General features: G+C 38.0%; 1 protein-coding gene across 1 annotated transcript in view; it reads left to right on the forward strand.

The window, feature by feature from the left end:
• LOC139737644 (cathepsin L-like) overlaps window positions 1-14522 on the forward strand; it is a 128409-nt gene that overhangs the window by 75874 nt on the left and 38013 nt on the right. Inside the window, exons 4-6 of the mRNA XM_071648320.1 lie at window positions 1192-1425; window positions 3524-3604; window positions 5189-5308. Coding sequence (XP_071504421.1) covers window positions 1192-1425; window positions 3524-3604; window positions 5189-5308 — 435 coding nt within the window. The remainder of the gene's footprint in view (window positions 1-1191; window positions 1426-3523; window positions 3605-5188; window positions 5309-14522) is intronic.

Below are 14522 nucleotides of genomic sequence, written 5' to 3' on the forward strand. Positions count from 1 at the left end.
GATTAGGACGTGCTCTCAGGATGAAAGCTAATCGTGAAGTGAGGAAGCGTGGAAAATGAAACAGCGTGGTCGGAGAAAACTTGTCAAGGACAGGAGCTTTGAAAGTGGTAATTGGCTGATGAAGATGTGCAGCTCGCCACTAATTGGTAGCTTGTTTCCGTGACAGCAAAACAAGAGGTGTGTTTATGAAAATCCGACTACTGTTGGAATGTGAAATACGCGTACCTCGGCACGATGACAAAGACGGAGAATGTAGTGCGCACCTGTCATGTGTCGGCGCACAAAGAAAGTTCGCGTGGATGTTGACAAAATACTGGGGTCGCCAGACTGCATAATTTACAACAGCCAGAATGCTAGACAATATGATACATAGATATAGAAAACCGCTACATTTAGCCCCCTTCCAGATCGCTAGTAGAAAGGTCAATTAAGTGAAGACTAAAAACAAGCGATCGATATGAATGAAAGGTAAACAAAGTAGAGGTTGAAAATTTCAGATATCAAAATACATGTATTGAACGTAGCGTGCCGGCCAACGTACTTGCCTACTGATGCGAGTCGTCCGTGTCGGCTGCTGCGGTTGCGTTGGCTGTGTTGGCGTAGGCTGCTGCTGCTGCTGCTGCCGCCGTGGTGTAGTGAGCGGGGTGCTCGGTGTGGTCGCCGGAGTTCTGGCGGGGACAGGTGGAGGTTGCTGGACCGGTGCGGCCTCTAAGAAGGCGGCCTTTAGGCGGTCGATAGTGACGGTCTCCCTCTTACCGTTGATCTCTAGTGTAAAGTGCTTGGGAGATCGACGCAACACTCGTCGATTGAAAATGGCACATTGACAGCTATTTACTATGTTTGTTTGTTGTTGATTTTTGGGGTATATATCCAAGCTGAACATTCTGTATTGTCATATTTTGTTATATTTTGTGTATTTTCCATCAATAAATATGAGAATAATATTGAAATTGACATCGACATTGAAATTGAAATTGAAATCTAGAATATGTTCACCCGTTTAACCGAAATGCCACCCATTTATCCAGTAACTACACTGTATAGAACACATATGAACTGTTTCTTCAGTCTGTACAGTCATGAAACGGAGCAACCGAATAAGTGTTGCCCAATTATGAGGAGACAACTGTATAATGCTTGACCATCACTAAGACTTGCTTTTTTGGTGCTATGTATGTCTGAAATCCAAAGGAGAAGAGTTCAAGCGTTATTTGAGTGGACCCATGGCAGCTACAACCCCTGCCAAGCAGGCTCCCATCCCCACCACTCCTCCTCCTGAGGAATTTGACTGGCGTACTCATGGAGCAGTCACGAAGGTCAAGGACCAGGGTATGTGTGGGTCGTGCTGGGCCTTCTCTGCCATCGGGAACATCGAGGGCCAGTGGCAGATCGAGAAGGGAGAGCTCATCTCTCTCTCTGAGCAACGTGAGTATCAACAGACTATGGTTGTCTGTCTGAGGGAGGGGAAAGCTCGATGTAGGCTTTCTTCTCTTATTGTCATTTTTAGCTCAGGTGAGCTATTGTGATCACTCATCAAACAGTGTCCGGCGTCCTTTGCGCATCATGCCTCATGCATAAACTTTTTACATTTTCATTCTGCTTGTAAACCCCATGATGGATTTTCACCAAATTTGGCAAGTAGCATCCCTAGGGGGGTAGGATCTCAATTTATTCAAATTGGCACCATGCCCTCCAAATTAAAGAATATTTTAAAATCTTCTTTAGAAGCAGAGGTGATAGAACTACTGAAGTATTCTTAGGTATGCTCTTCACATATCAAAGATGAATGTATTGATGAATCTGTGGCCATAAAGAAGGAAAGAGGTTTCCCTTGTCAATTTAAGTTAGAACTACAGTGCACTCCCCTTATAACAAACATGGTTACAATGAAATAAAAATCCAGGTCGCAAAATTATCGACTCTTTTTTTTTTATTGTTTATTTGTTCAGTTATATCGAAATTTCGATATAACGAAAGAAAACTGCCGGTCCTGAGGACTTTGTTGTAATGGGAGTCCACTGCATTTTCAGTTCCAACAATCAAAGCACCAACAATTTCACGTTCTACACAACTAACTCTTTCCATTGCCGAGCTCGGTTCTACCAAGGAGGTACTACTATCAGTGAAGCCGTACGCCCTGGTACTGCTTGGTGCTCAACTGCAGCTGACCCTGATGAGGGTGACTCAAGATTGAGGTTTTGCGGTCATAAACGGTCCAATTCCAAAGAAGCATATCTCAAAAGAGAAAAAGCAGCTATATGAGATCAGAATATATGAGATAAGAAACCAAACAAGAGTAGACAGATACTATCTGTGTATACATTGTACATACCCTTGCTTTTTCTCTTTTGAGATATGCTCCTGTGGAACTGGCACGTTTACAACCGACCGCAAGACCTCGATCCTTAGTCGGCTTCATCTGGCTCAGCTACAGTTGAGCTTGAAGCAATACCAGGGCTCACCGCGACACTGCTTGGCGATGGAAAGAGTTTGTTGTGTAGAACGTGAAATTGTTGGTGCTTTGATTGTTGGAACTGAAAATAGTTCTAACTTAAATCATCAAGGGAAACCCATTTTCCTCTTCATTTGCATTTTGGCAAACAAGTTCATAAAAGGAGCATTCAAATTAAACCTGCACCATAATCATTATAAAGTACCGGTATATGACTTGTACTGTATTTTAGATTGAATATCAAAAACGTCTTTATATGGATCTTGCATGGTGATGAAAATAAATATGTAAAAGGGTGACCACAAAAGCAATATATCATGAAAATAAAGATGTAAATTAAAGATAATTAAAAAAAAACCCACATGTAATGGCCATGTTCACATTAAGCTTTGAGCAAAAGAAAAAATCTGGATGTTCAAGTAAATAAATGCTGATCATGATGATATTATGTATTTAAAAAGTGAAAGTCACATTCAATGAATAACTGGACAAAATCACTCTTGCTTAGGCCTCTATACGTGTATAATTTGTATTACAAAATTGAATACTCAGCTTTGAAAATTGATGACTTATAAACAAAATTGAAAGTGCTTACCCAGCCCGTTGCACTAATTTGAATGCACAAATTTGGAAATTCATGCCCAAACACAAATTGATTACTTACATATAAATTTGAACTCGTGACCATTGATTGGGTGCCTGAAAATGAATTTGAAGGCACTAAACATGAAATTGTTTGATCAAAGTCACTCCACTGCTTCAACCATTCAAATAATGAATGCACATAAAGTGAAAATGAATGGCAAATTTATGAAATTGGCCGTGTAGACCAGCAAAATCACGACTTGAAATTGGAGAGGAACTACAAGATGTCAAATTTGTTGGCACCTTGTAGCTCTTGAGGTCTGAATAGAATGAAGAATAGCAACAGTTGGCATGTAATGTGCAAATTTTCCATAAATCTATATTGCATTTGGTGCGATTTGGAGAGCCATTTCTGCAGATGTCTGGGCACAAGGTTGTTGTTCTTTATGTGTTCATATCATCATATGTCGGTTCCTCATCCTTCAGAACTTGTGGACTGTGACAAAGTTGATGATGGCTGTAATGGAGGTGAAATGTCAGATGCATACAAGGCCATCATGAAGATGGGTGAGTCTATATAGTGCATTGAAAAACCACCTACTACTTCCATTGCAAAGCAAATAGGAAATCAAAAATTCACACAAAAAAGTAAACCATTCCTACCGTAACCTCATTGGGAATTTCAAATAATATCATCATGCTAACTCATGTAATTGACAAGTTTTGGCATCATAGAAATTATGTCAGTGAACCATTTAAACTCACAATGTAACAATCACGTACAGTATAGTACTGATGAATGAAACCCTGGAAGATTCTCTAAGTGTTCAAATAATGAGGAAGAGAGTTTCCTAGATTTCTGTTTTGTGTGGTTATTTCAACCAGTGACCAAATCAGTTTAGAGTGAACATTCAAAGAAAAGGCAATGCAAGCACTCCGGATGAATTTTGGAAAATTTGGACAAGGATTTTGCTGTGTCATATAATGGACCAATCTAACACCAGGAGACAATGTGTCACAGTTTAAACGCAAATCATAAATACATTCATTGCTACTGAAGAAGACGTTAAATTACTTCGAATCATAAGCTAATTGTGATATTCTTCGCAAGAAAAGGTGGCGCAGAACACTACTATACCAGTGCCCAGCTTTTAGAAACCATCAATAGAAAGATTTTTTAATTTTTAAAGATTTTAGAATGCAAGGGCCATCTCATTTTTAAGTTAGAAAAGCCTGTCTAACAATTGTGAATGTTAATGAACAGCAAACCAGGCAGTGTGGCTGCATGCATAACTCAAAACAGTAGCAAGGCCAAGCAAATGCTGACAATGACTTTTGCCAAAGTTTTCGGGGCGGGCAAGTGCATGAGAGACATAGAATTTTACCTTCTCTTTGAAAGATTGTTGATGTTTTTATTAAAAGCAGATCATTAAAGTGACATAATGAAAGCTTTAGACTCACTTTACATTGGTATGACACTAATCATGGCTAAATACGGTCAATAAAATGCTCACATAGGAAAACAGCTGCACCTTTGAACCTATGTATTGTCCATGGGACGTAGTCTGCTATTGCTTGCTGATTCCAGTCAGTGACATCACAAATATCAGGCATGTTTGGGGAGTTTCTTTACATTTTTGACGTAGGAAGGAGAATGGTATTCTCCTTTATGTTTCACAAACCTTTCCATGAGGTTGATAATTGTAACAACTGGGGCTGACTTAAACTCTATTTGCGTTATCATGAAATATTATTCATGTTTAATATCCTTGAATGTACTGTTTATAATCTTCATGCTGGCCATGCCCTGTTCATGCAGTGATGGAAAATGTTCACATATAGTTTTGATAGAGGGCTGAAGGAGATATCTAACTGTTACATTTTTATGGTTTTGTTAACAGAACAGTTTACGAAGTCTTGAACTCTGTGTAACCAACCCATGATCATAGTACCTAAATACAAATATCACCTTAGTACATATATATATTTATATATACTATTGAAGCATACTATGTACACAAATCTGCAAATTATTCAGCAGTAAAAATTCACTGTTGTGTTCATATGTAAACAGGGAAATATGCTTTAAATGAAATTTGCAGAGAATCTTACACATCCAAAAAATGTTCCTCTAACAATATCATTATGCAGGGGGAGCTGTGCCTGAGGCTAAATACCCTTATGTTGGACGTGATGAGAAGTGCAAGTTGAACACTTCAGACATCTGTGTAAACATCAGCGGCTCAGTGAGCATCTCCAAAAATGAAAGTGGTATGTGAGGAATTGTACATGATCTTATAGCACATTTCACATGACATCACTATGTACCAGTTTGTGATATCAATTCCAGCTGACTAGATGACCCTGTCTCTTATTCCCATCCACAATGTACACATGTTTCATTCAAACTTGACTTTTTACCAGACCAATTTTTTAATGAATCAAGACAAGAAGTTATACTGAATAGGAATTTTTATGTTTTTTAGTCTTACATCTAACAAAAATTGTTCTAGAAAGGCTGCAAAATGTGTAAATTTCCCCTCACTTGTGGCCTCAGAATTTGTCTAGAATTTCGCTACTGACTTGATGACGTCATCCTTTGAATGTCGACGCATTCTGCTGCCGTAAATGCGCCGTGCCTTGCATATGAGTTTGCGTGCATTTTTTTTAGTCACGATGAATGAAGTTCAAGCAGTCTGATACTTTTATTGACCAAAAGTGGCCTAAGACAGTCTTGACCTCAGTTTTGAAGTCGATGAGGATGAAGACAAGAGTGATCTTGAAACCATGAGTGATGACAGCGACAAATATGATGGAGATTTGGGGGAGTTAGGGGATGTGGAAGACGGCGCGCAAGTGGCAGAAGTAGGTGGTGGTGTTGCAGCCCGGCTGTATCAGCTAACTTCAGTTTCATATTTTGCATGCAACGTATGTATGCGTCGCAATCGCTTGGGAAGAACAAGTTGTTTTAGGGGAAAATTGAGCGACGACATGAGAGTCACATGGATATTGATGCTCCCCAATGAAGGATATGCTACAAATTTACATGAGTGATTAACTATGGATATCCTGTGATTATGGTGAAATACAGGTTTCTGGAATTTTAAGATATCCACATGGGTAGTTCCTGCTGTGTATTGTAATTTTACTATGATCTAATAAATAATATGTAAGCTGTAACATAGGCCTACACAGCGATTTGCACTGACTATCTCAGCGATTTGCACGGACTATGATAATAATAACGAGATATGAAACTCGTCACCGTGAGGACGAGTTAGGTGATACGCTTGGGGTCATCAGACGTCGGTCATCTGTGATCAACAAAGAAAACGAATGTGATATAGCACCTTGAATTTATATTGAGATATTTAGTTGAACTTTTATTGGACCTACATTATTCAGATCACATTTTTTTTTCTGTCACACAAACTAATTAGAAATTCTGTGCGTGTGCGACTAAGTCGATTTACAGGCTTTTTTAGTACATACAGTGCATTTACCCAGTGATCCTCGACACGAACAAAATGACACGAACAAACATGAAAGTAAGTGTTTTTAACATTGGCCTTTTTAAAACATCACCTTTGACACTTATTCACATAACCAATATGATTCCCTCTAATCTTGTTACCATAATTTTAATATGATCAGTTCAGAGAGCTCTTACAGCTATATACAAGCCTGTGAGATTTTACCAGCAGTACAAGCAATGAAGCCTCCCATACAAAAACAAAGGCATGTAGAGCAAGTGTGTCTGTTTTACATGAGAATGTGATTTATACCTGGACGAAAATCAAATGGCATTACCTCAATTGAAGTAAAAAGGGCAAAAAGAAAAAACTGAAGAGTTTTGTTCGCAAAAACCGATAAGTCCATTTTTTGACGATTTTGAAGTGCGGTCTCTGTCATAGAGTACAAAATAATACCTTTTGAATGATACATTGGTCACTGCATAATAAAGGTACATTTTTGAAGTAATGGTCAGAAGAAGTAAAAAACTTTATTATCCTTATTTTTCTTTACCTTTAATCGTAAATATCTCCATTTGGCAAATATGGACTTATCGGTTTTTTGCAAAACAAACTCTTCAACTATTCTTGCTTATCATCCTATGAGGTTATTTTAATTTTCACGTGCCAAAACGTACGGCTCCTGCGAAAGAGACAGCGCCTTTAACCATGTAACTGTAGATCTCCTTCAACCAAGATTAGTGAACGTAAGCTAATACGTTAATGATAATTTATTTGACGATCCCACGTGATCGACACACATTCAAAGGGGACAATTAGAAGTGGAAGGAGTGCTTAATCATCTCATTAATTCCTAATCAATGACACCCCTACATACAGGCATACCATAATTTCGCATCTAAAATCAATGGTATAGGCCTCATGCACCATTACTTGTATAGTACATAAACTTTGCTTTTTAAGCTTTGAGTAAAACGTGTCGTAACATAATTCTGTAATTCCATCAGCAATGATTAACATAATAAAGAAGAAAGATATATCAAATTGAACGCCTAGAACCTAACCAGGGGGATTATAGCATCATACTCGATTCTTTACTGCCCAGATGCCAACAACACCCATCACCCATGGCTACGAACAGAGAAGCAGCCATGGTGAAAATAAAGATTTGCTTTTTTATAGGCAGAATGACACACAACCCCTTCAAACACACTGTACTTGGCTGTGTGTGTCATGAAAGAGCTCTTTAACTAATACTAAACAGTGTATACCTTCCACTCATGTGGCACAGAAAGCCAGTCTACAACTCCAATAGACGAGCAATAACAACCTGAAATTTCAAAGAGATGAGCGAGACGCTATACACCTGGCCAAGAGTTAATTAATTTCAGTTTTCATTCCAAATACTCAAGTTGGATTATGTTAGTAGAAACATTCACATCTGCAGTATAACTTATATAAACGTAGAGGAAAGGGAAAAAAGAAGTGGGAAGAGGAAAACTGCACAACTGCAATTTATATCCTTGCGTGATACAAGTGAAGGAAATGTTTCAGATGTCATGGCATAATCTTAAGCATAAACTGACAAATAGGCAATGTCAAATTTAAAAACCATACACTTAATGTCAGAGAAGAAACTAACTTACAATTAAAAATGCAGTAAACCGTAGCATAAATCGCTGGTCTACCACTCTGCCTAGGAACATCCACACAAACACATGCACAAGACACACAGACACACACACATGTTAAGGGAAAGAAACAACTTTAGATATAACCATTTTTTGATAATCACATGATTAATGTGATGTGTAGGTGTGATTTTTTTTTAAACAAAATTAATATATGTGGATGAAATAGTAATGGATTTTTTTTTAATGACTAGTTGTGTAATGATATGTTGACAGTGAATTTTTTTCCCTTTTTTCTCATTTCTTTTTTCTTTTCTTTTTTCTTTTCTTTTTGAAAAAAGTAATCTGAGTATTGATGGGCTGGTACCCTCACTGATCTCATTATCAGTTGTAATAGTAATGATTCATTATCAGTTGTAATAGTAATGATTTTTTTTATTCAGTGTTGAGCAGTGTTGCCATGTGGACAGGATATTTTTTATCTCCTTTTTCTTTTTGTTTTTGTAAAAGCAATTTCAGAATTGATTGGGCTGGTACCCTCATAGATTGATCACTTCTTGTGATTTACCACATGTGACCACTGTAATATTTGTTCTTTTTTATGTCATGTCGCTATATCATTGTTTTTACAGAGCACCGAAATAATCTGTCTGTTTTTATAACTATGATTGTAAAACATGTGCAATTCAGCCTTTGGCTGCCAGACATGATTTTTAATAAAACCTGTTCAATTCAATTCAATTCAAAAAAGGAAAAGAAAAAGGAAAAATGTTCGCATCAGGATAACAAACGTGTCCGCAAGAACATGCATGGTATTGATGATTGTCTCATTGATTTAAAAGCAATGATTCCTTTACCACCACCACCATTACCACGCAACAATGACGTCTTTGAAATCAATGGCAGCACTCATGCACATGTGATTTCATGGTGCATTAACTTTCGTTTTCCTAAACTACCAGTCGAACGTGCCATATCATAATATTGTGTATTTCGATCAGTAGTGATTGACTTTAAAGAAGAAATTATAATGTATCAAATTGAATGCTTACCTCATTACTCAGGGTGATTCCAGTTTGATACTGATCTGTTCTACTGCCCCAGATGTCAACAATACATAATTATCACCTACGGATACTAATGAAAACAGCCATGACGAAAATAAAGGACATAGACCCCCGTCATACGCACCAAACTTGGCATATTGTAGCACGAAATACCTCGTAATGAAGCAATATAAAGCCCATTCCTTTCCTACCTGTCTACAACTCTGTTATTAGGTCAAACAATAACAACTTAAAGAGATGAGCGAGACGCCATACACCTGGACTATATATAGAGTTCAGTAATTGAGTACCGATTCCTGCTAGTCATGTAAACGTTCACATACCTACCTATCCTGTTACATCATATTACAGTACAGTATGTGTGTCTTTACATGACAATGAGGTTTATACCTGGACGAAATATGGTGCTATATATATTGTAACTACTTACTGACCCATTTTAAGGGCTCTGCTGCTTGAATATCTATGTTCAGCTAAATGAATTGTTATTTGGCGATAACCCAAAATTCCCAAGAGCAATAGAAACACTCTAACCGCTGATACAAAACAAGGGAAAATTGCGTGTTTATGTTCGTGGGGTGCGTATACTTGATGAAATAGTAAAATAAATGACATCGGAGTGAAGCTGAACTACCTAAGAATAAAGAAAAATAATGAAAGCCCTTACAGCTACAAGCCTGTGAAATTTTCCAGCAGTAAAAGCGATGAAGCGTTCAATACAAAACAAAGGCAAGTAGAGTGTGTGTTTGTTTACATGACAATGTGAATTGTACCTGGACAAAAGCGGTATTACCTCTATTAAAATAAAGAAAGAGACATTGCTTCTAACCACATAACTAAATGGTAAGTCTCCTCGAACCAAGATTGTGGAACGCAAGCTTCTACGTGAAAGATGAATCATGACGATCACCCGTGACCGACACATCTTCAAAGGGGATAATTAGAAGTGGAAGGAGTGCCAAGCATATTGTCTCAGCAATTCCAAGCAATGTCACCCTTACATTTAGGCATACCATAATTTCGCCTCTGAAATCAATGGTATGAATCATGCACCATTGCTTCATATTCCATAAACTTTGCTTTACAAACTTTCAGTAAAACTTTTCAAAAAATAATTCTGTAACTCCGTTTGCAGTGATTGACTACATAAAGAAAGATATATCAAATTGAACGCTTAGCACGTATAACCCAGGGAAATTTTAGCCTGATATTCTGTTCTTCACTGCCCAGATACCAACAGCACTCATCACCTACGGCTACGTATAGAGAAACAGCCATGCTGAAAATAAAAGTTTTGCCTTTTCTTTGGCAGAACGACACACAACCCCTTCAAACACACTATAATTGGCAGGGAGTGACAAGAAAAAGTTCATTACTAATACTAAGCAGCATATGCATTCCACTCATATGGCGTGAGATACCTCTATAGCAACATAAAGCCTGTCTACAACTCCGTTGGTCGAACAATGACAACCTAAAATTTCAAAGAGATGAGCGAGACGCTATACACCAGGCGTAGAGTTCATTAATTCAATTTTCATTCCTACTTCAAGTTGGATTATGTTAATGTAATCATTCCCATCTGCAGTATAACAAAAACAAATGGAGTGAAAAGGGAAGAGAAAACGAGAGGTGACAAGAGGAAAACTTGACAACTGCAATCTATAACCCTACCTGTTACAAGTGGATAGCAAAGGTATTCCATGTTATAGCAGTATTTCTTACAGACAAATAGAGAGATAATGTCAAATTTAAAAACCATAAATTTAATGTCAGAGAAGATGGTAAAGAAGATGCATTTAAACCGTAACTAAATCGCTGCTCTTGATACTCGCCCACGGAACGTCCAACTTTCTATCTAACAAAAGAGTGTTGGGGGAAAGAAACAAATTTAAATCTAACATTCTTGAATTAAAAACAAGAAAATAAAATGTCCACGTCAGGATAAAAAAAAAATGCCGCACGAACATGCATTATATTCTAGATGGGAATATGGTATTCATGCAAAGGATTGTCTCATTAATTTAAAAGCAATGATTCCCTTACCACCACCAGTACCACAACACAATGACGTCTCTAAAATCAATGGTAGCACATATCATTGCATCGTGCATTGAATTAACTCCCTTTTCCTAAACTACCAGTGGAGCGTACCATATTATAATTTTATTGTGTAATTCGATCAGTAGTGATTGACTTTAAAGAAGAAAGATAATGCAACAAATTGAATGCTTACCACATTGCTTATAGGGCCATTCCAGTTTGGTACTGATCTGATCTCTTTTCCCAGATGCCAACAACACATATCACCTATGGCTAAACTAGTGGAACAGCCATGACGAAAATAAACGACAGAGAACCCTGTCATAATCACTACACTAATTGGAAAGGTGTTGCCCGAAATTCCTCATGTAATATGAAGCAATATCAAGTCACTTCCTTCCCTGCCTGTCTTTAACTCAGTTATTTGGTCAAACAATAACACCCTGGAATTCCAAAGAGATAAGCGAGACGCCACCAGGACTAGAGTTAATTAATTCAGTTCCCATTCCTGTTAGTTATGTAAACGTACACGTTCCTACCTATCCTGCTCCAGTTTAACAAGAAAAAAATGAAGAGAAAAGGAAAGAGAAAACGAATGGTAGGGAACGGGGCACTGTTTCAAGGGGCAATTTACAACATTACGTGTGACAAAATTAATGAAGCAAACCCAACCTTCAAACTCCAATACAAAACAAGGGAAATAGAGTAGCTGTGTTCATGACATCGGAGTGAAGCTGAACTGCAGAAAAAAAAAGAAATAAAAGGAGAAGTCCTGCGGGACTCGATTTACTTCTCTCCTTCCCGTCGGGCATTATAAACACGCAGCGCGCTAAGCGATTCTGCCACACGGCTCTCCCGAAGATCTTGTGCGAAACTTAAATCTATCTACTATACACAGCACAAATTTACTTTGATATTCAATTTTTTGGCGATATACGTCAAGTGACTGATAGCGCTATTCAACTTCCCACAAGTGGCCGCGAGGATTCGATCAATATACAGTTGCAAAGATAAATCGGGAATCGTTTCGACCAGATTTCATTCTCATTTTCAGTGATCGACAACGAAAATAATGTTAAGTAGCGACTTGAAGTAATATTGAGAAACATTCGTGAAGTCCAATACTATATACAGTCCCACATAATTCAGATGAAATTGTTTCTGTCATGCAACCAAGTGAAAATTTCGTGCGTGTGTCGGCGTGTGCAAGTAAGTCGATTGGACAGGATATGTAAATGAATATTAACAAATAGGTCTTTATATTGTAAAAAAACAAACAAACATGAACATGTGGTCTTTTAAGAGTCATCTTCACTTTAACGTTTGTAATTTCAAGTCCAAGTTGCCAGTCAAAGCAATGTTGTCTCCAACACAAAACAAAGGGATATTGTGTGTGTGTATGTGTGTTTGTGTGTGCCTGTGTGTGTGTACATTTACATGAGAACGTGATTTCTACTAGGATGAAGGTGTAATACATGTACTCCATAGAAGAAAAAAAGTAAAAGATGTAAGTATTTTGTTTCGTGCTCTTATGGGGTTCGAACCCATACGTGTGCAACCTCACGTCCCTGGTGACGTCACCTTTATCCTCTCGGCCATGTACGTCTTGACGAGAAAATATGAGGAACATAAGCTTATATGTGAAAGATGATTCAGGAATCGTTTGGTCCACATTCCATTCTCATTTTCAGTTTTTAGCTGCAAAATTATCAACCTGATGAGGAGATTTGAAAAAATAAAATGCATGGTTACTGCAGCTTATTGTCTCAGTTACCACATACTTAGGTTACGTAGGAAATGGAGCAAAATCAGCTGAGATAAAGGTGCTTGAACGTTGTCAAGTCAATGCATGGTTTAAAAAAATCCTCTCCCATAGACATAACACGTCAACTTGTCTGATTTTGAGTCTTTACCTTTAATCACAATTTGAAGTATGATGGTAAGTCTTCTCGAACTAAGAGTGTGGAACGTAAGCTTCTGCGTAAAAGATTAATCATGACGATCACCCGTGACCGACACATCTTCAAAGGGATCAGTTATTAGAAGTAGAAGCCCTCGTGCCAAGCATAATTGTCTCAGCAATTCCAAAGCAATGATACCCTTACATTTAGGCATACCATAATTTCCCTCTGAAATCAATGGTATTATTCATGTACAATTGCTTGACTTGTCCATAAACTTTGCTTTACAAACTTTCAGTGAAACGTGTCATATCATAATTCTGTAACTCCATTAGCAGTGATTGAGTACATAAATAAAGATATATCAAATTGAACGCGTAGCGCGTATAACTAAGGGGGATTGTAGCATGATGCTCTGTTCTTGACTGCTCAGATACCAACAACACTCATCACCTATGGCTACGTATAGAGAAACAGCCATGACGAAAATAAAAGTTTTTCCTTTTCTTTGGCAGATAGACACACAAACCCTTTAAACACATTATAATTGACATGGAGGGACATGAAAAAGTTCATTGCTACTACTAAACAGTGATGCCTATACTCATGTGGCACAAGATACCTCTATAGCAACATAAAACCTGTCTACAATTCCGTTATTGGGTCAAACAATAACAACCTGGAATTTCAAAGAGATGAGCGAGACGCCATACACCTGGCGTAGAGTTAATTCATTCAGTTGCCATTCCTGCTCCAGTTTAGTTATGTAAATTATTTTCCGACCTGTCTTGTAACAGTGTAACAGGAACAAACGTAGAGAAAAGGAAAGGTGGCAAGCGGGGCACTGTACCAAGGGCAATTTACAACATTACGTATGATAAATGAAGCAAATCCAACCTCCAGCCTCCGACAAAAAAAAAAAGGGAACTTGAGTGACTGTGTGTCGTGAGGTGTGTATACTTGATAAGATAATACGATAAATGACATCGGAATGAAGCTGAACTGCCCAAAGAAAAACAAAGAAAGAGAGAGAGCAAAAAATAATAGCGTCCTGCGGGGTCTCGAACATCTCGTCCTAAGGTAGTGCATAATGACCATGCAGCGCGCTAAGCGACTATAAAGCCACACGGCTGTCCCGAAGATTGGATGTGAAATTTATATCTTTATCCCATTTACTGTAAGTTCATTACTACTACTAAACAGTGATGCCTTCCACTCATGTGGCACAAGATACCTCTATAGCAACATCAAACCTGTCTACAACTCTGTTATTGGGTCAAACAATAACAACCTGGAATTTCAAAGAGATGAGCGAGACGCCGTACACCTGGACTAGAGTTAATCAATTCAGCTCCCATTCCTGCCAGTTA

Source organism: Diadema antillarum, unplaced genomic scaffold (genome assembly GCF_040938485.1).
Source record: "Diadema antillarum isolate AM-2024a unplaced genomic scaffold, OU_Dant_1.0 seq00000697_RagTag, whole genome shotgun sequence".
NCBI lineage: Eukaryota > Metazoa > Echinodermata > Echinoidea > Diadematoida > Diadematidae > Diadema > Diadema antillarum.